Source organism: Cavia porcellus, unplaced genomic scaffold, assembly GCF_034190915.1.
Source record: "Cavia porcellus strain 051 isolate PalLab524CR breed Dunkin Hartley unplaced genomic scaffold, mCavPor4.1 scaffold_15, whole genome shotgun sequence".
NCBI classification, from domain to species: domain Eukaryota; kingdom Metazoa; phylum Chordata; class Mammalia; order Rodentia; family Caviidae; genus Cavia; species Cavia porcellus.
Genome location: NW_026947498.1, coordinates 58,690,678 through 58,713,574, shown reverse-complemented (window position 1 = coordinate 58,713,574; position 22,897 = coordinate 58,690,678). Strand labels below are relative to the sequence as shown.

The following is a 22,897-nucleotide window of genomic DNA, read 5'->3' as shown; positions in this document are numbered from 1 at the left end:
CCAAAAATTACAGGATTTCAGAACCAAAAGGAAACTGAGAGTCTGTCTTCATCTAGAATCTACATGCACTGCAGTACAGAAATGGAAGATGAATATTTTCTACGGTCTTAAATCCATTTGCACTGCAACAATTTCTTCTTATTTCTGATTCCTCCAGGACAAAAAGATGCCTGCATTCTGAGCCATCCCAGTAAATTCAGATTATTTATTCTCTAAAACAGACAGTTAACATTTGATTCAATGATGCTACTTAAAACCAGAGATCTGGGCCAGCTGTGAAACCTACAGACATCCTGTGGGCTTCTCACCATCCCCATGGAGAGTGTCTCTTAACAACATTTTTGTCTTTATTAGTACATGTTTGAGGTACATACTGATTACATTCATTGTTGATAGTTGATACATGTACATAACATATATTAATTCTTTTTATGTCTCTCTCCTTCTCTTCTCCCCTTTCCTCCATCTCTTGTTCTTCTTCTTTCCAAAGGATCTATCTCCCTGTTTCCTATTGTCTATCTGCTATACAGAAGGATAAATTTGAGTCATTTTTAAGAAAATGAATGCCTTGAGGCCATAATGTTAAGCAAAATAAATCAGACACACAAGTTTAAATATTTTGTGTTTTCTCTTATAGGAGAAACTCAAAGAATAAATAAAGAGCAAAATAAATGAATCTTTCTATAATCACTATGTCATGGATTTCAAAACTTGAAAGGGGAAGCTGACATTATTTCAGTTTTGTTCACTCACAAAAGCTGCATTCAGCTTATCATTGGTTTGAGTTTGGCATTCCTTTTTTCTTAAGACATGTATAAATATTTTTCACCTAAAGTCTGTTGAACTAGATAGGGTCATGAGGTATTTAAATGCATTTTCCATCTAATGTAAGAATCTTATTGGCTCTGATATTCATTACTCTTTCAAGAACATATGACTATTTTGGATATTGCAAGTGGTCTGTAATTTGGTGGTTTATAGTGATTATAATTTAGATGTCCACATCTGTGCCTGGCTTGTGGTAACAACTCATAAAATCATTCTGCTGATAATTATCATTGATCTGAAAAAATAAACTGTAGTAGTGTATTACTTAAAGGTGTAAGCAAGACAGCCCTGAACTTGAATCCTGTTTTTCCACTTACTGTGTGACACACAGCTAAATATTTTACTACAAAACTCAATTTTCTAACTTTCAGAATGGTAGTAATGAGTGTTTCTCTTTTTACAGTTATTGTGAAGGGTATTTTAATACTAAAGGTAATGATAGCTCAGGACATAGTACAAACTAAGTAATTGATAGGTCCTAACCATCAAAGACGTGGTGAGACTGATTTGTTAAACACTTCAGAATTGAAGCTCAAGCAAAGAGAAATAGAAAATGAAAACAGTTCTATGACTAACTCAGTATCCAAATAGGAATTTTCCTTCAATTTGCTGAGTTAGTGCTGGGTCTGCAGAGCCTGGTTTCAGCTGACCATAACCCAAAGCCAGTCTGGCCTTTAGCAATTTGGTTCAGCCTATAATTACCTTTCCCTGACACAGAAGCACCAAATAGTGTGAAAATACACGCTAATTTGGGAATTCCAGGTTAGGAAAGCAAACACATGATAGCATGAAATATTTTTAATTTACTGAGAAGCTAACATGATACAAAGACAGTTTGTCCAAGAAAAATTTGGGTCAAGTTCAAGTCGTTGGTTTCATGTGTTAGAAGTTATTTTCTTCATTATTGCAAGCTAAGTGTTTGTATCTTAATGTGAAGGTCTGTGGGAAGATGAATCATTGCTGAGGGAAAATGACCTTCTCTCAGTGGTGTCTATGGCCAGGAGTCTCAGATCCCATCCTCCCCATCAGGACTCAGTGGTGCACATAGATAAACAAGCCAAAATAGACTTCACCCCAAAAAACTCCTCCAGGACACTCTGCAGCTCTGAGTAGCAAGCAGGCTGGCCTTGTTGGAATCCTGGCTGAGGCCTGAGCTGGTCTGGCACACATCCTAAGGAAGCAGGAAAGTACAGGAGACCGAGTTTGTGATCCGGCAGTCATTATGGTTCCCTTTCCCAGGAAACTCCAGACAACTTCAGATGCTCCTCTCCTCCTCCTACTGAGGGGAAACATACTCATCTCCTTATCCTCAGTGGCAATTTTAGTTTTTCTTTCCCTTTGAAGAAAAACAAGCACAGGAAGTGAATGTAATGTCACAGCAAGCGATTCTTGGCAAGGCTTCCAACAGGCATCCATTCAGAGGTTGTATTTCTTCACACTATCGTTTTCTGTCATTCACTCAATCCACTGTTCCCCAAGAGGCCATTTTCTCTGAAGCTATGAGGAGCACAGGAGGTGAAGTCATGAATAAAATGAGCTGGCTGCCATCATGTGCGTAACTCATATAGCTGGCTCCAGAGCCAAATCCTATTACACCCCTTCAAAGTAGACATGCTGCTTTCACTTCTAGAGATAAGGATGGCACCTGGTGAATCAAGTGATGTACACAAGGATACCCCAAAATTAGTAGTGACAAAACTTAAACTCAAGAGTTTCTAGCAACAAAAGCTGTAAGAGCAGAAACAAAGTTTATTATATTTTCTAAGATTCTATGGCTCAAGGTTTAAGCAACTTTCCACTTCATAGGGATACTTTGTGTTGCCTCTTACTAGAATTTTCGTTTACATTTACCACTGGAATATACTACTGATTACAGTATTTTTTGTTTTTTTTCAGGAGCCCTCTGTGACCCTTTGCGCTAATTTCCCATTTTCCTATCACAGTCACCTACTTAAAAGTAGGTTGTATTTTCCCTTCTATTTCTTGTCTGCAATCCTCTCCAAAGCAAGGGGGAACCCTAGTAGGACCTGAGTTTTCTTCTGAGTTCCTTATTTCTAATGCTACAGCATAGTGTACAATTTTGGCCAGTCTTCCTTACATCCGAGAGCTCTGTCTCTATATAAGTGACTTCCTCAGGCATGGCGACCACAGACTCACACCTGATACATCATGCAAACCTCAAAGTAGGTAGTGTGAAGTAATGACAAAAAAAGTATTAATGCGTAGTAATGCAGTCCCATGGCCTTGAGGAGCTGCAGGATGGCCCTACAGGTCAATTTTTATTCTTGGCTTTGGAAAGATGGCAGGTAAAATGACCTTGCTTTCTGACACTGGGCTCTACTGTTTGAAATAGTAGTGCTGGTGACCTTCTGCTTCTTTTCCAGGTTCCGATGGAGGAGGCGCTTGCTGGTGATCTCTGCTCCTAATGATGAAGACTGGGCCTATTCACAACAGCTATCTGCCCTCAGTGGTCAGGCATGCAATTTTGGTGAGTGGAAAATCACCTCATTTCTGCTTTCCCGTACCACTTTCTTCCTGGGGAATTCTAAAATGAAACATAGACGCTTAGATCATCCAAATATTCCCTGGTCCAGACTGTGGATTCCCAGACACATCTCCTATTACAATGAATAGAAAGTTGCTTTCAGACCGGAGCTTTAATCAACTACAAACCTTTTTCTACCTTATATTCTATCATGTTTCTCACTGAAGTGTTTTAAAACATGTACATCTTTACTTTTAATGATCTGTATTATTTGTCTTATGTTTGGTTTTTTAAAAGCCTGTCTTCTGATGATAAAACTTAGGTATTATCATCTACTTAGTTAATACTTAGGCATTTATACAGATACCATTAACAGATGCTTTCCCATAGATTAAATATGTTTTGTAACTTAGGAATGGCTTTGGAAATAACATACCAGTTAAAACAGACTATATCACATTATCCCTTTTCTTAAAAAATATTTTAGGGTTAGGGGTTTAGCTCAGTGGTACAAGTGCCTGCCTGGCAAGCATCAGCTTGTGAATTAGATCCCTGATACAAAAAAAATTTAATCTATACTGGGCACCAAAACGATAGCAAAATCTGTAAAAACTGAATCTTGTTTTTAATATGTTCTCACTGGCTGTACCACTGGTTGTACATACATGACAGTCCCATCAGGTAGCCTGTACCACCCAATAGGACTATCTTACACCACCTGATGGAACAGTCACGTATGTATCCTTTGTGGTTCAAGTTAGCGAGAATGTAACACACAAATCAGAGCTTCCTAGCAGCGAGGAATAGAAATTATGGCTCTGTCATGAACATATTTTAAGTCAAACAGGTCAAAGAGAAAAAGATTTATGATTCTTTGTGTGAACGACTCAGTATGTCGAAAACTAACATATATGTTAGTTAAAATAAACATTATCTTAATGGGTTGGAAGAACTAGAATCATTTTGAACATATAAATTTCATGGTACATAGAGCTTACTATGTCCAAAGGTGAACCAAGATGATGAACCAAGAAGCCACTACTGAAATCATATCTGCAGAGGGACAATTTTGAATGCTTAGGGGCATGGAGGGATGGGGAAGTAGCTAAGGCCCATGGATGGTCTCATGACAGTCTGTTTTATGGGTCTGTGCTGGGAAGGCCCAAAGAAAGCGGTGGAAGCTAGAAAGTCTATGCCAATGAATGAAGGAAGGATCCATGCCAATAGGCTGAGGGTTCTACACTAGAGCTCAGAAGTCACACTCAAAATAAGAACCATTCTTAGGGACAAGGAGGTCCCAAGCTCCTCCAACAATAAGAGTTGAATACATGCCAGAAAGCCAGGAGTTTTTCCTGGAGGTTAAACGGCAAATGTCTTCCCCTCTGGAGCCAGGAAGCAATGCTTGATGTAAGGACCAGAGCTTCCCCAAAGTGAACCACAACCACTCTTACCAACAAGAACCTGAGCTCCTCTGATGACAATGATCGAACTCACAATAGGGAAGCTAGTCATGACAAGTTCCTCCAGGAGAACCAATGGCTTAAAACTGCAACACAGAGAACCCACAATGCCTCACTGCTTTTCTCAAAATCTCTATTTATGCTGGCAAGTTTCCTCAAGTGGACCATCTATGCTCAGCACCATGCTGATTTAATTCAGCTGGTGTTAAGCTGAGCGCCAGTTTTTTTTTTTTTTTTTGTCTTTTTCCTTTTTATCGGTACCAGGGATCGAACTCACGACTGCCTGCTTGCAAGGCAGGCGCTTATGCCGCTGAGCTAAATCCCCAGCTGCTGACCACCAGTTTTTAATAAATAACAGTTTGAAATGACTCAAAAGAAGGCAGAAAATAAGTTTGAATGGGTAATAAATTTCATCGATTTTTACTTCTTCAAAGCTAATGATTTAAAATTTTATAGCAACATATAGATTTGATTGTACCAATATTCTTAGGCGTATTTTAAATTATTTTTTGGTCATCAGTAGTTCAAAGTAGAAGAGTAGTTCTTACAATAGTTATTACCTAGCAAGAATATAACCTAATCATGGTTTGTAAATTTTCTAAAGAAATTTTTGCAGCAGCTATTAGGTGATTTTTTTAAATTAATTTTTTAATATCAGCATATAAAGCCTATATCATAACACTGTAAGCAAGCCAAAAGCTAATACAGAGAAAGTGTGAACAAATCATGTTTTCTAAATTCTAAATTCTATTTGAAAATGACTCACCATTTAGAACAGAATATTTCAATTCTTTGGAAAAAGTTTATAGAAAAAAATTGTGGGAGCTAGCATTTTATCTTGAGTTTTGCTTCTCCTTAAAAGTCATCACATGGTAGCTTTAAATTTATCCACACAACAAATACTATCAGTAATATTTTTATTTCAAGGTTATTATCCTGACTTGACGGGGTTTTATCTAAAATCATGAATTTTTTGTTATAGTTTTTTTTAAAGTTAGATATTTTACATTGTAATTATTAGCACACATTAGATGAACAAACTAATGAGTCTGTGACATTTTTATAAATGTATAAACCCTGAAATCTTGATATGATGACAGCCTCTTTGTCTCCCTGTTTCTTTTTCCTGAATCCATCTAAATACTTCATCTTCAAAAGAATTCCAACAAGCTACCAGGTCACGACCTTTTCTCTTTTCCTGAAACTTGAGCGAAGGATGTGAAAGCAAGCTGAGCTGGCCTGTGTTTTCTCTTTGGATCCTCTAAATAAATGATAAGAAACTGCTGGATAAGGCAACAAAGTATTGGGCAAGAGGCAGCACTAGTTTTTCCAGCAGACACTGGGAGTGTGCTGTGGCCAGGGTGATGGTTTGCACTGTTTTCTGAGTTAAAGCTGTTAAAACTTCAGGCTTGACTTTCTCCAGAACACCAGCTAGTTTCTCTACTATGTTAATGCTCCAATGGTAACTTCTTGTCTTTTATCTTTGTCTTCATCTTTGTCATGTATTCCATTTTTTTTCTTTTTTTTGGTCATTTAATAGTGAAAATGACGGTTTAAGAACAAATACACCTATTTCAATCTGCCAAAAAAAAAAAAAAAAAAAAAAACCAAATCCAAACTAAAACAAACCATCTCATCTTGTTAGTCTTAAAATCTGCTGTTGGTCTTTTTCAAGGTGTTAAAATAGCGGGACATATTATAGTAACTTTTTTGTTTTCCTATTAACCTGATTTGAACCCCAGTATTGCTCTCCCCATCTTGTTCTGATTATTCTATATTCTGTTTTGTTTGATAGTATCAAGTTTGAGGGTATAGGCAACCACTTTGAAGGCAATAAGATATACTATGACGCCCATTATGGTTTGACTATTATCTTATTTTGAAGTCCTATAAGGTCTCCAGTGTAGGTTTTATTGGTCTTGTTCTGTACTGTTTTGATCAATTCTATTATACCTGAAGATATAGGCAACTTTTTAAAAAAAAATAGCAACAGGCACAATGGTAACCATTTTAGATCACCTGATATCCTATTTTTACATCATGTACTATGCCCATCCTTTTGTTCTGACTCTGTTTTGTTTAGCCACGTAAGGTTTTATTCTCTCCAAAAAAATAATAAGAATTGTGGGAGTAAAAAAAAAAAACCCAAAAGTGTAATTGTTATTAAAAAGAGAGGAAAGGAAGATGGTCTAAGGGATATAACTGTATGTATGTTTGACTGTGTAGGATGGAAATCCATATTACTGAACTTTTGTTGGATCATTGATTGGCATTGTGTGCAATCTCGTTGTATGAATGTTCACTTTACATGCTTTAATTTTATAGTTTGGACATCTATCTCAAAGATGACAATATGTAACCTATTAACTAGTGATATCTTACTGTATTTTTTTTTCCTTGAAATTCTGTATTATTTGTACCCTTTTACTGCTTTTTTAAAAATTTCTTTTCTTTTTTTTTCTTTAAATAATAATTTAAAAAATGTTTTCTCTTTTTATGGGAACATTTAAAGATGGTTATTCTACTTAGGTTATGTTCTCACATGCTTTATCAATTTTAGAGATTTTCAATTATTATTTATCAGGTTCTTGAAGGTAAAAGTTTCCTAATTCTGTGACTTTTTTTTTTCGTCTCAGGTCTGCGTCACATAACTATCCTAAAGCTTCTGGGCATCGGAGAGGAAATTGGGGGAGTTTTAGAACTGTTTCCAATTAATGGTAATATGTTGTTATTTTAAAACAGGTCGAATTAGTGTTAACTTATAGTAAGCAATGAGTATAGCTCAGAGGTGGAGAAAGGTCACGGATTTCCTCTCTCACCATGTGTGTATGTGTATACCAGTATGTGTGTATGCCAGGATGTGCATATGGTGGCGTGAAAGGACAGTTTTTAATATGAAATCATTCAAGATAACAGTAAAAATATCTTCTTTCTCAATTAAAATAAGGGCTTTTTGTCTGTAGAGGGGTTTCTGGTTTATGAAGTATTTTCTGCTATGTTATCTCATTTAGTTCTCACCATGGTCTTATGAAGCACATAAAGTCATATCTCAATGATTCTCTTTCAACAGATAAGGAAATACAGTAAAGAGCTCAGCCAAGCTGAAATAAAATGACTGACTGAAGGTTTCAGAAACCAAATTGAATTCTTTCCAAGCCTTAGGTCTTTAAATCAGATGATGGGTATAAAATGCCTGGCACAGTGCCAGGGGGAGCCAGCTTCCTCAGGAAACCTGAGCAAGCTCCTTTTGTCTTTTCCCATGTCACCACAGTTTAAATATTTATTTAGATTTTAACATAATTGGTATTTGTCACATCTGACAATGAAATAAGTTTTTTTTTTTTTTTTAAAATACAAGTGTCAAAAGGGAAACTGTAATTGCAAAGAAGTAACTAAGCTAATTAGAAATAGATTTAGGAATATGAACAGTTATCCTTGCTACTGGCCAATTTAAAGTTAATCTTGCCCAGAGTAAACTAAGGGAATGATTTTATATCTTACAACAGTCCTACAAGAAATTTCATGTGCCTTTAAGTTTGAAACTAAAGACTTCAATTTCTAGTGGAAAATAAAACCAAAAACCAACAACAAACAATTAAACAACAACAACAATTAAAGTGAACTTTAATTGAATTTTGAATAGTTTCATGGGGCCTCTTACTAGTCTTACTTACAGTGGTTTCTTCTCACTTTGGTGTTTTTATGAACTTTGAATTTTTGATTCACTAATCATTATTTTAATCCTACTCTAGGGAGCTCTGTTGTTGAGAGAGAAGATATACCTGCCCATCTGGTGAAAGATATACGTAACTATTTTCAAGTGAGCCCAGAGTACTTCTCCATGCTTCTGGTTGGAAAAGATGGAAATGTCAAATCCTGGTATCCTTCTCCCATGTGGTCCATGGTGATTGTGTATGATTTGATTGATTCAATGCAGCTTCGGAGACAAGAAATGGCCATTCAGCAGTCACTGGGGATGCGCTGCCCGGAAGATGAGTATGCAGGCTATGGTTACCATAATTATCACCAAGGATACCAGGATGGTTACCAGGATGACTACCGTCATCATGAGAGTTACCACCATGGGTACCCTTACTGAGCAGAAATATGTAACCTTAGCCCCAGCCCATTTCCCCTGCAGCTGCAAAAGCCACACATGGCCAGCTGCATAGGGGAGTTCTTCTGTACTGTTTCCATTTCCTTTTTCTCTGTTTTCTCAAGATTAAATAAATAGCAAATTTTTGCCTATTCATGAGTTGTTATTGAAATTTTAAATCATAAAGACATTGTTTTGTTTCTTTAACCACAATCTGGTGCTAAGCAATGGTATTAAAATAAATGTTGTTTCCTTTTTCTTATTTAAAGGGACTTTATTTTGCATGTAAAATTCTGTAAGTATTTATAGCTCTTTTTCTTATTTTTGTATTAATTGGTAAGTGAAAACTATGATTGCTAAAGAAAACCCAAGATCACAGCATATGTTCAGGAAATATCTTGATGTATCATAGATAACTTCTTAGCACTTTTTGAAATGTTAGCCTAAAAACATTTTGGCTCTGCTCTATAAGAGTTTCTTCCATGAAGCTTGATACCAAATGCCAGAAAACCTACCAAGCCTAATTTCGTTGTAAGAGCCAGTTCTGTTATCTTTAGTGTCTTTTCAGGAATAGACCAAGGGGTTAGGAAATCTTTCCCACACTCTAGCCCTATAGCCAGACATTCTTCCAGAGTTCTGGTAGGTTGCTATGGAATTCTAGGTCTGACTTTCTAGACTCTTCTCCCTTGACCATTATATTTAACTTACAAAGGAGTCTATTACTGTATTGTTATTTTATTTTTTAAAAATAAAGGATATGATATTCAGGGGTTCTTTTATTTTCAAAGACAAATATTACCCAGTTACAGCTGATAAAAATGCTGCTGGATTGCAAAATGGTGTAATCCGTGTCTTTGAGAAACAGTATTTACATTTCATATGTAGCTTACCAAAGTAAACTGCTCTTCATCCCTTTCCTTGCTTCTTTTCTACTTTTCTTTTTTTAATAACTTTACCAGTAGTATTTATGAGCTTGCCCTTAGACAGGAGTCAAGCATTCTGATGAAATCATTCTCTATCAATAATGGGGATACTTAATTTTTGGCACTATCAATAACTAACTTTCCTAATCATTGGTATTGACTCTAATAAGCACACATACTAATAGATGTACTAAAGTTATATTGAAATATTTGCTTTTAGTTTATCTGCGCCTATTGCACGGACAAGTCTTTATATCATCTGAAACATTGTTATAAATGATAATAAAACTGGAATTATAACTCATTGAACCTGAGAAATCACTTGTCCTACCTCTCATTCTCTGTAAAGACCATTCATTCTTACTTGTTTTACAGGCAATTGAGGCATGGAAAGTTCAAGTTTAGAACAGTTCTTTATTGTGTAAATTATGCTCCCATCTCACCATGCTCCCATAGTGAAGAGCATTTCATCTTAGCTCTTGGACAGTCTACTTGAGATGCAGGGGTGAAGAGGCAGTAGAATGTGTACTGTTCTTAATATTTTGCCAAGATCAAACAGAACTAAAAATGTCAATTAAAATGGATTTCCTTACCATTTCTTCTGAAATTGTGCACATATTTTCTTAGAGCCCCAAACAATCTCAATCTTGGAGAGACAGAGAAAAGGCAGGCAGAGAGGGGTTGGCAGAGCTCTCTATATGACGCATCCTTCCAGGCCATGACCCCAGTGCTCACTTCTTCCAGCTAGACTCCACATTTTAGTTTCCACCACCTTACAGTGTCATCATGATTTGATGGATTAATTCACAGATGAGGTTAGAGCCTTTATGATACAATTACCTTCCCAAAAGCCCACCTCTGAACACTGCCACATTGAGGACCAAATCTTGAACACATGAGGCTTTCAGGGGACATTCCAGATCCAACCATAACAGAACCATTTATTATTTCCATACAGCTAGACTGAAGGTTCAGAGAACACTGAGTGCAAGGACTGGGATCATTCTGAACATCAGTCACTCTAACAAAGGATATACTTGGAAGTTTCCAACAGATTCCCAAATTGGTGGCCACATTGTGTCACATTTCTGATATCCTAAACCTTACAGACTGAGCAGCCTGTGAGCAGGCTGCAGAGACCTTAAATATTAGCACTTTACTCCTATAAAGCAGTAGAATACTTTTTCCTCAATCAATGGAGCACAGAGCTGTGTGAAGGATCTGGCTTGATTTCAAATAGCTAGGACTGACTCTGGGCAAAACAAAGTTTTTTTTTGTTTCTTTTCCTCTTTTATAAGCATCTTTTCCTTTCTTCTAGTTCCTCCTTTACCTGTTTCCCACAATCCAGTCTCATGGCTACCATTGATTAGATCCATTAGGAGCCTGAATATATACTGATATATTTTATATGTAATTTTACATGTAAATCTAAAATACCATTTAAAATGTATATACATAATATAGAATATATATAAGTATAACATATTCAAAGTTCAAATATCCAATTTCTCAGTTATAAGGAAAATTGTATGTGTTCCTTTCAATGCACCTCAATTTAACCTGACTTCTCACCAAAACAGGAAGCTTAATCCAAAACAAGAGAAGAAACACTATCCGTCTCCTCACAAACAGTAGATGCTATTAGCCTTATCTTTATTTAACTGGCTCTTAAATTAGAATTTTCAATCAATATAGAGAAAAAGCACACAGCCACTTGGCTCCCTCGTTGTATATTTCTGTGGCTCTGCTTCCCTTCCATCTCCTTGAAGTACCTTCAAGCCCTTTAGCATTAAGTTCAAAGATGACCTTCAGTGTCCAGGTAAAGAAGGGTTTGTAAGGGAGTTTCTACCCACACTATTTTGTGGAAAATCAATAGGCGTGACTGGAAAGTTAAAATCTCAGATGAGTACATAAGAACCTTAAGAACCTGTACAAAAGATATTCAAGCAATGCATTCTCAGTATATTTATATATTCTTTATACATATGTTCTCTCTCTCTCTCTCTATATATATATATATGTATATATAAAATGTTCTCAGTTTATCAGCTAAATACTCTTTCAGGAAAGCAAAATCTATTTTAACAGTTTCTTATTGAGATTAATTAGCATTTAAGCTAAGGGCAGGGAGCAATTGCCTGCCTGGCAAGTGCGAGGTCCTGAGTTTGATTCATGGTACCAAAAAAAAAAAAACAAAAAAATGCTATGAATGGGGAGGGGGATGTGTATTAGATAGGGCTCACCAGAGGAACAGATGTAATATAAAATATGCACAGAGTGAAGTAAAGGGTTCATTGGGTAGGCTTCTGAGATTAGAAACTGAAAAGTTTCAATGGCCTTTTGCCCAATCAGTGGTGGAAAAATGCAACACAGCCTTCTGTGCACTGGAGGGTGGGAGGAGCCACTCAAAGGTCAAAGGCCTGCAAGTTCACTGCAGTGTCCAGTACAAGCCTGTGTCAGAACGCTGAAGCCTAAAAGGAAACAGAAGGGAAAGTCCAAAGGCAATGGAGAAGACCACAGGTCTTCCGGATTAAAAAGGAATTACATTCCTTTTCCTTTGCTTTTCTGTTCTGTTCCAGACCTATGGTTGGTGTCACCCTGGGGTGGATCTTCTCTCCTTTTGTGGCCTACGAGGCAATCATCCACACATACTTACAGCTTTACTCATCTGCTAGGCTATTCTTACTCAAGTTAACATGTGACAATTAATATAGTAGTATCATGAAAAAATTTAACTGACTTTGATAATTGGGCTTACCAATTAAAAGGCAAACAAACTATTTTTTAAATAAAAGATATACAATTAAGTTTTTTAAACATTCAAGTTTCACCAAATTTATGAAAATGTCAATCCTAAGAGGCACTACTATTTTATGCTCTAAGTATACTGCCAATTTAACATAACTTTTATTGCTTAGTTTTCTTTCATATTTGCTTAGTTTCTATATTATCATGTACTGCTTTTTAAAAAGAAAACTGTAAGTTAAATAAATTAAGGTATTTCTAAAACTTCTCATTTCAAGCTCAAATACTTCGGTGAATAGCAGTATATGTCTTGATTCTCTCCACATAAAAGTTCTGACTTTGACAGAAATGATGATGCATCATGTGTGAGAAGAGAGACTCTGTGGTTTCCAAGATTTTTTCCCAAACCACTGACACCCATTCAGTCAAATTTAAAGGTGCCATGTTCTTGATTGTACCAAGCTGCATCAATGGAAAATTTTCAGACAACAGCTAGCTGTTTTTCTCATTAAATGGTTTGCTGATCAAAAGGTTAAGAAGCATCAGTATATTGACAAATGTCATTGTGTAACCACACCAAACATGATGCCTGCATGTGTGGGCAAATACAACTTTACCATTACTGCCACTAGGCTGCAGCTATGTACCATCATTTAAACTTCCAAATTTCAGAGATGATAAGGTGAAAACACATGAACTTTCAAATAGATGAAACATACTACAACAGATATGGGTAAAATTCCCAGTTTATAGAAAAAAGTGCTATTTAGGAGAAAATATGTCCTTTCTCCTCTTCAGTGAAAAGGAATCAATGATTAGTTTTTAATTCCTTAAATTGATAAACTTATAAAACTAACTTTTCTTCTTAAAATGTAAAAATTTACTAGTAATAAGAGTAGAAATGTAAATTTCAAATATTTTAAGAAACTTTCAGACTGGTTCAAAATATTAAGCCAGTATTTTCTCAAAAGAAGTTTATTGTATGCTAATGAACAAGACAAATGACAACAACTCAAAGCATGCAAATAATATATATTAATATGCATATAAAATTATCAATGTTAATATTACATTATAATAGCAACATCATTAATATATTTCACATTTATATTACAAAACAGTATTAGTAATAATAGGTATGAATAGATTTAAAATCATTAAAGAACAAAAATGGTGACTTTTCAATTAAGGGCATATGTAAACCAGTTATACTGTAACTGGTACCTTTCTGTACTAAAAATGCAAACATGAGTGATATAAAATACAAAATTGCCAGGTATGGTAGTGGATGCCTGTATTCTCAGCTACTTGGGAGACTGAGGCAGGAGGACTGCCAAATTGCAGGCCACCTTGGGCAATTCAGTAAGCCCATCTCAAAGCAGAAATGGCTATGGATGTCGTTCAGTGACAGCATCTCTGGGTTTGATTCCTAACTATAATAAACACACAAACAAATGAATGTCAGCAATACAAAGTGTACGTTTGTTTAAATGCCCATGAAATATGCATGAAAATGCATGAATAAAGGAAATATTCGTTTTACTAGAAAAAATATAGATCTCACTTTCTAACCAAGTATGTGAAAACCATAAATTAACAAAATATGAATAAAAGCCTCAATCACACTACCCTTGACTCAGTCTTTGTGAACTGATTAAAGGTATATGTACTCCATGAGTGTTCACACAGCTATTAAGACAATCACTAATAAAGTAAAATTTAACTAGAAGAGAGGATTTTGGTGAAATGGTGGGACAGGAAGCACCAAGAGTCAGCCTTTCCACTTGGACAACTGCAGAATCTATCTCATGTAACTATTTTGGAACTCTCGAGTCCAGTGAAAGCTTAAATGTTTCAGGGGAGGGCCTTAACTGTAAGCTGAAGTCTATTTGGTCAACTTTTGCTCTTAGCACAATAGCAAATACCTACCCCAGACCTCTTAGCCCTGTGGCACGCAGCTGTGCTCATATTCTTGGGGCAGACCGCAGAGAGCTGGACCCAGGGGGCGCCAAAGGGCCCTGTTTTAACTACTGAGGAGCTGTGCTCTGAGCACTAATGGTGGCTTCTGGTCACAGAGGAATAGACAAACAGGTGCAGCCAGTGTTGTTGTATTTTGCTCTATTGTTGCAGAATCCTCCCTGTGTCGGGGCTAACTTTAGGTGTCAACTAAAGAATACCCAGAGAAGTGGTAAAGCAGTGTTTCTGGGTGTGTCTGTGAAGGTTTTTCAAAGGAGACTCATGTAAGTGGTGAACTGAGTGAGGATTCACTCTAGGTATGTGCAAGAGGTGCTATCCAATTAGCTGCAGGGACTACACAGATTACAGCAGGCAAAAGAAAAGTGATTTCCTTTCTCTGTTCTGAGGCTGGGACAACCTCCTTTTGCTTGGCCTTTGTACTCCAGAACTCATACCAATACCATCTTAGCTTCTTAGGCTTTTGGGTTCAGCCCCAGGGTATACTCTTGGCTTCCATGGTTCTGAAGCCTGGACTTGTATCAAGCAATACTACAAGCATCCCACAGATTGTTAACCCAAGAAGAGTGTGATAACTCCAGTGTATTAAATATGTCAGGCCTGGGGATTTGGCTCAGCGGCATAAGCGCCTGCCTGGCAAGTATGAGGTCCTGAGTTTAACCCCCAGTACAAAAAAACAAAACAAAATATATAAAATCTTTATAGTAATTACAAAGAAAATAAGTGAATATTCACAAAAGGAAATAAAAAGGAAAATTAAATATTTCATTATAAAAATCAAGGTGACAGCAATGTAAGAAACAGGATTATAAAACTAAGATAAATAAAAAACAGCAAAATGGACAAAAGGAAGTCCCTCCCCTCAGAAATTAATTTAAATATAAATGGATTAAACTCTCTGGGTTAGCCAGCTTTTCACAGTGTCCAATTAATTACCTGAGAAAAACAACTTAAGAGGAAGAAAAATCTGTTTCAGTTCATACTTTCAGAATCCATGGTCAGCTAGCACAATGGTTTTATTTCAGTGGCAAGGCCAAACATCACAGCCGAAGCTTATGGCAGAAGAAAGCTGCTCATGTCATGGCAGCCAGCAATCAGAACGAGAAGAGCCAGAGAGGAAGGGGTTAGGAAATAAATCTAGGCATCAAATTCATGGCCCATGATTCACTTCAAGTAGGCACTAACTCTTTCCTCCCCGTAATGTCATCAAGTTATGAGTTCTTCATAGCTTATTTCATTGATAAAGCTACAACCCTCACGATCAAATCACCTTCCAAAACCCCCACCTCTGAAAACCAGGCCTTTGTGGGATATTTTAGATCTAAATTGTAACAGTCAATCAAAAGACAATGGCTAGTGGAATGAATTTTAAAAAGGCAGAATCCAAATTCTGTGTATGGTACCTTCAAGAGACTCATGTTAGATATAAGTATATAGATAAATTAAAAACAAAAAGACGAAAAAGGATACCTTAGGCAAAACAGAAAACATCACATCCAATAGTAAACACCAAAAGCTTTTCTTAAGATCAGAAATAAAGCAAGGATGTCTACTTCTATTCAATATAATTCTGAAAGTTGTAGCCCAAATTACGTTTTAGAAAAAGAAATGAAAGGCATTCAAGTAATGAAAGTTAAAATTACCACTGTTTATAAATAATAGGATTTTATACAGAAAACCCAACATCCCCAGAAAACGTTAGGGATAATAAACAACTTCAATCAAGTAATAAGATACAAAGTCATCACATAAAAATTAGCTGCATTTCTATACTAAGAATCACAAATCTAAAGAGGAAATTATAATACCAAAAATAAAAGTTCTAAGAATTTTGGTAACCTATAGTGTAAAGGAATTATAACTACAATGTATATCTGAAAGAAACTAAAGATGTAAATAAATTGAAAGATATCACATGCTCATGAATTGAACTTGATGTCAATTCTACCCAACATGGTCTACAAATTTAATGCCATTCTTACAAAAAAAATTCCACTGACTTTTCTGTAAACATTAAAAAGCTCACAATAAAATTCACATAGACACTCAAGGGACCCTTAATAGTGAAAGCAGTCCTGAAAAAAAGAACAAGCTGAAAGATTTATACTTTCAGACTTCAAAATTTATTACCAAACTACAGCAATCAAAACAGTGCAACCCTAGGCTAAAGGTAGACATATGGACCACTGGAATAAAACAAAAAATTTAAAATTAAAATCTCATGTATTTGGTCAAATGATGTTCAACAAGTGCCAAGCCCATTCATGGAAAAGATACTATACATTCTACTTGTTGAAGAGCAGTATTTTCAACAAATGGCGCTGGGAAAACTGGATGTTCACATGCAAAAGCATGAGTCAACATTTACCTAACTAACATTATATACAAAAAATAACTCAGAATGGAATCGTAACTTAACTATCAAAATCTTAGAAGGAAACACAGGGTTAAATTTTACTTTATTAGATTGATAATGATTTCTCAGATTTGATATCAAAAGTGGAGCCAATTAAAGAAAAAAGAGACAAGGCCTATTTTTAAACATTGTGTATCGAAAGCTACTGTGTATAAAGATACTGCCAAAAGAGAAAAAGCCAATCCGCAGAATAGAAGAAAATATTTTCAAGTCATATACTGGGTAAGGGATTAATATCCAGAATGTACAGAGAACTCCCAACAAGGGCAATTACAAAATAATCTCATTCAAAAGTGGAAAGAGATTAAACTGCAAGGAAATATCATCTCAGGAGAAGGAGGACAACTGTCAGAGCAAAACAAAACAGAATTGAGTGTAAGTGAGGATGTAGAGAAACTGGACCCCTTGTATGCTGTGTGGGAATGAAAATGGCATAGCCCACATGGAAAATAATATGGAAATTCTTAAAGTATCAAAAATAGAATTATCATCTGCTGAAGAAATTCTAAGTGTAAACTAAAAACAACTGAAAGCAAAGCTTTAAAGAGACACTGGTATGCTTCATTACAACAGCTAAATCACAGAAGCAATCCAAGTGTCCCATCAATGAACAATCAGGTGAGAAATGTTATATACAGATACAATGTAGTACTATGTAGCCTGAAGAAATCAGAAAATTCTGCTATGTCATGATTCTGCTCATGGATGAGTCTTCAAGATATTAAACTAAGTGAAATGAGCCAGTTATAAAAAAACAAATACTGTATGAGTATGATTATATGAGGTACTAAAGAATAATTAATATTAGAGAAACTAGTATAATGGTTGCAAGAGCTGAGGGGGAAAGAAATAAAAAGCTATCATTTAACGGATACAAAGTTTTAATCTTGTGAGAGGAAGTTTCTAGAGATGGACGGTGACTACACAATATGAATAATATACTTAGTTCTCCTGAACCATACATTTAAAAATGGTTAAGGCAGTAAAATTTTTGTTTTTTGTCACAACAAAAATCTGTACAAAGAAGCAGCTAACCTATTTTAAAAAAAAACCCAATGAAACCATTCACATACAAAATTAAGGAAGAAAACAGTATCAGTTAACAGGAAATTAGGAGAAAATGACTCAAAAATTCCTACGGAAATAATTTTAAAATATGAATGATTAAGAGTGAACTAAGAAGAGAACGAGTTGGGGCCAAGGATTTAGCTCAGCAGCAAAGGTGCCTGCCTGGCAAGTGCAGGGTTCTCAGTTCAATTCCTGATACATAAAGGAGGGGGCTGGGGATTTAGCTCGGTGGCATAAGCACCTGCCCAACAAGTGCGAGACTGCAAGGTTGTGAGTTCGATCCAGTACAACACAAACATACACACCAACCCAAGAAGAGAAGGATGTGGGGAAAAAGTACTTAAATAAAGAAAGAAAACAAAAACAAAACAAATTTAAGCCATTTTACTAGGGAGCTCTTTGAGACTTTGAGGGAACATGTGAAACTTTTTTCCGGAGCACCAAGACCAGTGGGAGTCGGCAGACTGACGCATGCCAAATCCATGTGGGGCTGTTAACAAACAGGCCTTGATAAATCGCTGCAGGCAAAAATTCACTACTAGCAATATCAGCAGGTTTCACTTATCTTGGCAGACACACGATGGTGCCTGTAGCCACTAAAACAGCAAGTAAGGTCAGATACTCTGCAGGGAAACTAAGGGGCCTCCCGCAAATTGATCTGACCGAAATGCTACTTGTTCATTAAACTCATATTTGAATTTAAAAATTACTCCTTCTATAGCTGTATACTTTATTTCATAAATGTGTCTTAGTTTTTCTTATAAAAAATATAAGCAAAGAAGTTCAAATTTCATATTTTAACTTATAGTACAGCAGTAAAACAGGCATGCTGCTGCATGCCTGTAATTACAGCATTTGAGAGGCCAACGGAGGAGAACTGCATGTTCAAGGCTAGTCTAGGTTAGAGAACAAAATGCTGTCATAACAAGCAAGCAAACAAACAAAGAACCTCCCCTGTGCCCCTGAAAAACAAGTCAAGTAAGATAAAGGCCCATGTTGAGATTTGTGAGAACTTTTCCTTTGAAGAGAAAATATGTATTATTCAATTTTAGAAACTCTGTTTACGTTTTAGAATGGGAAATCACTCTTTGTCCTTTGAGTTTAATGTTCTCTGCTTCTTCTGCCCATCAGAATATCACAGTCAGTGAATAAAATCAAGACACAGATAAAGGGGGAAGAAGTGAAAGACAATGGCTTCACTCCACCTGTTAGCCTGTAAAGAGTGAACAGAGTTCCTACGGTGTGGGCATTTATAAACAATGAGGTTTAGCCTCCTTCGTAAGTGACAACTGTTCTTCTCTCCAAGTTATACTATCTCTTGATTCCAAGAGCACTTAGGATATGGTTTATGGGTCTTGCACTTTGAAATTACCCTTCTTCTTAAAACAAAGATGCCATGAAGTACTCCTTCTCAGAACCTCACATTTGAGTTCCAGCTCTCTCTTTCTCTCATTAGATGGTGACTTAATGCAAGTAGAACTTACTTTGGGCAACAAATGCTTTCCAAAGAGGAAGGTGGGGAAAAAACTAATCATAAAAAAATTAACCTCTACACACTACTGAAATCTGTAATTTAATGCACGCTCTGGGTAATACTTCTGTAGGAATACTTTTGTAACTTTACTGGTTCTGTATGATAAAATGTTTTGTATGCTATTTTTCCTAAAAGTGAGGTCTTGCTATGTATTATCTTCCTGACCTTTAAAATGAATTGCTATATTAGACATAATCTTACTGTTTCATATAAATGGTAAAAATACCTACAATAAGGCAAACGGTTTGCTGTTCTTAGATGTTAAGACTGACTTGCTAGGTGTCTTGGTGCACGCTGATAATAGCAGCAGTCAGGGAGATGGTCACAAATTTGAGCCAAGCCTGGGGAAATTTAGCAAAAAAAACCAAACAAACAAACAAAGGCTGAAGATGAGGGCTCAATCTCCACTATCAAAAATAAGTACACAAATAGACTTTAAAATTGTTAAAATTTAAAACTTAAAATTTAAGTTTGTCTTAAAATTTTAAAAGTTGTTTGAGCTTTTGCCTCTCTCACTCCATTTTTTGAAATTAAAAGCACTCCATATCTCACCTCACATAACACATATAGGTTTAATAATTATTTTAGTTATAAATTTCTACCAGTTCTTGAGTACTCTACATATCACAGCTGGATTATATTACATTACCACCATATATACTTCTGTATGAGAATTAGAGGAAAAAAATATACGTAGGCTGTATGAAACCTTGTAACTCTCACAGCATAAGACTTTGTAAACGTATAGGCTTGCCAATTAAAGCCTGCTCTTCTACTGCTATCCAGCTGCCTGACCTTGGACAAATCATTATTTTCTCATTTTTGAATGATCTGTCCCTTGACTGAGCTACCCAACAGTCATTAGCTGCATGCAAAAGTACCTAAAACACTATGTACTCCTAGTACTATAAGTGTCAACTATTACTATAAAGTGACTTATTGATTGCTGGCCTTCCTACTGTTATGAGTAATACTACTCATATAAAAGTCAGTATTTATTTGCAAAAGGATCCTTTTAAAAGTAACTCATAGGCATTACTCTTACTAACAATCTTTCATGAATATGAAATCAGTGTTCTGACTTTGGGAACAGTATATAATAAAGATATGTAACAGTCACCAGGTTTAACTAATAATAAAATAAAATGCCTTATTATTTTTCCAAAACACAATACTCAAAAAGTAACGATCCCAATATTTTGATATATACAAACCAAAGGGGCAAAAAACTGACAATGGCTAAAGTTGTTTACAATACAAGTGGTAACTGTGATCACTTTCATCTACATAAAGCCTGTACATATATACAACATCAAAAGATAATTACTAAACATAAAACTTCCCATGAATTCTTAAATGTTAAAATTCTAAAAATTTGGTTCTGAAAAACTGTTTCTTCAACAAAACATTTAGCTTAGACTATGTTGCCCTAAATCTATGATATGGCCAGACGTTTTGGTCCTTCACCAAAATTTTTAGGTAGTTTTATTGTCCTGTAATTGTGAAATGACTATCTGTGGGGCCTTAGCATTTCAGACAACCAAGATGAAGTTTATAATGATAAAAAGGGAAGACTGGCATGTAGGCTAGAACCACATAATTATGAATATCCTGCAAACTAATCTCTACTTGTATAATTATAGGGCCTAACATGATTACTCTAAGTTTTTTGGAACCAATGAGGACAAGGAAAATAATCTGTAAGTTATCTCGCTGACTTTTCAAGAACTGGGCTTTAATATGGTCTCTATGTTATTATCTCTCTGTCGATTCCTTAGAAATTCATCACCCTTTGTGTACTCTAAACCTTGATTGAATGGAACCATTTAGGGAGCAGTTCGCTATATGCAGAGTATTATGCAATAGAAAAGCCTGGATTCATCAAAGTAAAAAGATAACTATTACAAAAGTTGATTGTGAGAGTATTATTCTTTAGAATACCCTTAGTTTATCAAAGTGAAAAGATAAATATTACAAATACTGGTTTGTGAGAGCTGCTAACTCTTTTGGTATCAATTTAGAAAGTGTCTTCATCTGACTCATCACTCTTGGGTTTGGTAAGTCTTTCCAGTTCTTCTCCATCCTAAAAGGAAACATAGGAAATAAGTAATTAATTTAAACAAATTCGAAAAGTCACATTTTAACTGTTTGTCTTATGAAATGTATGTCAGGAATCATTAAGTCATGGGTTTCATTTCATTAAACTGTAAATGTAACCCGGTAAATTAAATAAATACTTGGTAAGTTAACTTTAGAAATGCAATGAGATGATTAAAAATGAAACACACCCCAGTCTTTTAGTCAAAATTAACACACGTGAAGTAAACAGCACCACCTGCTGGTCAAATGATTATAGGCTGCAGAAATGAATGTAAACTAGGTCTGCCTATCTAAATTGACTTTATTTTTCTTAAAAATTGGGACAATTAGTCCATCGGAAAAAAATACTGGACTTCTGAATGTACTGGCTGAGCTCTAGTTGTCTGAGATGTAAGCCTGTGACCTTTTCATTTTAAGACTGGTTTTCTCAGCAGTACAGAGCCCTGACACCTAGCAAATGTTTGGCATGAACTCTAAGCATTAGGTTTTCCTGAAGAGTGAAACAGATTCATCATGTGAAACTGTTCATTATTTTGTGAAGTTATGAAAATTATAAATCTAATAAAAAAGTCCATTGCACTCATCCTTAAATGAATCTCTGAGAGATATTTTACTTTACCTTAAGAGTTTAGTTTAATGGTATAGGGGATTGAATTTAAGGCCTCCAAAGCATTGAGCTATACCTCCAGCCTTTTTCTGAGACAGGATCTTGCAAAGATGCCCACTCCAGGTTTGACTTTTTTTATTTTTTTTTTATCGGTACTAGGGATCGAACTCACAACTGCGCGCTTGCAAGGCAGGCACTTATGCCGATGAGCTAAATCCCCAGCCCTCCAGGTTTGACTTTTAATCCTCTTGCCTCAGCTTCCCAGAGTGCTGGGATATGGTCACACACCCCACACCCTGCCCACTCAGCTACCAACACATTTTTAATTTATTGATATGACTGGAAGACCTCATTAAAACAACTATCAGCAACTGATACACATTCGGAACAACTACATAAGCACTATTCTAGAAAAATATTTTTTTCTTGTGAAGATGCTATTGAAATTGACTTTCTTAGTGAAATAAACCCTGCCCTTCTGCCACACTGTAGTTTATAAATAACTAGAAAGATAATTAAGGAGTCAGGTTTTCCATTTAACAAGATTTACCAATGTGAAATCTCAGCTTCTTTGACACTTGAGATTTACTTTTCCAACTACTGTGCAGTGGAACCATCAGGGAACTAGAGTCAGATAGCTTGAGTCTAGTATCAGTTCTTT

At 35.8% G+C, this 22,897-nt stretch overlaps 2 protein-coding genes across 5 annotated transcripts in view; one reads left to right on the top strand and one right to left on the bottom strand.

The window, feature by feature from the left end:
- Nucleotides 1–9,021, top strand: part of Ccdc80 (coiled-coil domain containing 80) — a 29,972-nt gene extending 20,951 nt beyond the window's left edge. Inside the window, exons 6-8 of the mRNA XM_003469206.5 lie at nucleotides 3,213–3,316; nucleotides 7,410–7,490; nucleotides 8,526–9,021. Coding sequence (XP_003469254.1) covers nucleotides 3,213–3,316; nucleotides 7,410–7,490; nucleotides 8,526–8,872 — 532 coding nt within the window. The 3' untranslated portion in view covers nucleotides 8,873–9,021. The remainder of the gene's footprint in view (nucleotides 1–3,212; nucleotides 3,317–7,409; nucleotides 7,491–8,525) is intronic.
- Nucleotides 9,022–13,496: 4,475 nt separating this feature from the next.
- Nucleotides 13,497–22,897, bottom strand: part of Slc35a5 (solute carrier family 35 member A5) — a 31,230-nt gene continuing 21,829 nt past the window's right edge. For all 4 annotated transcript variants that reach the window (XM_013151778.3, XM_063224953.1, XM_063224952.1 and 1 more), the window contains one exon: nucleotides 13,497–21,612. In XM_013151778.3, the coding sequence (XP_013007232.1) occupies nucleotides 21,547–21,612 (66 nt within the window). In that variant the 3' untranslated portion in view covers nucleotides 13,497–21,546. The remainder of the gene's footprint in view (nucleotides 21,613–22,897) is intronic.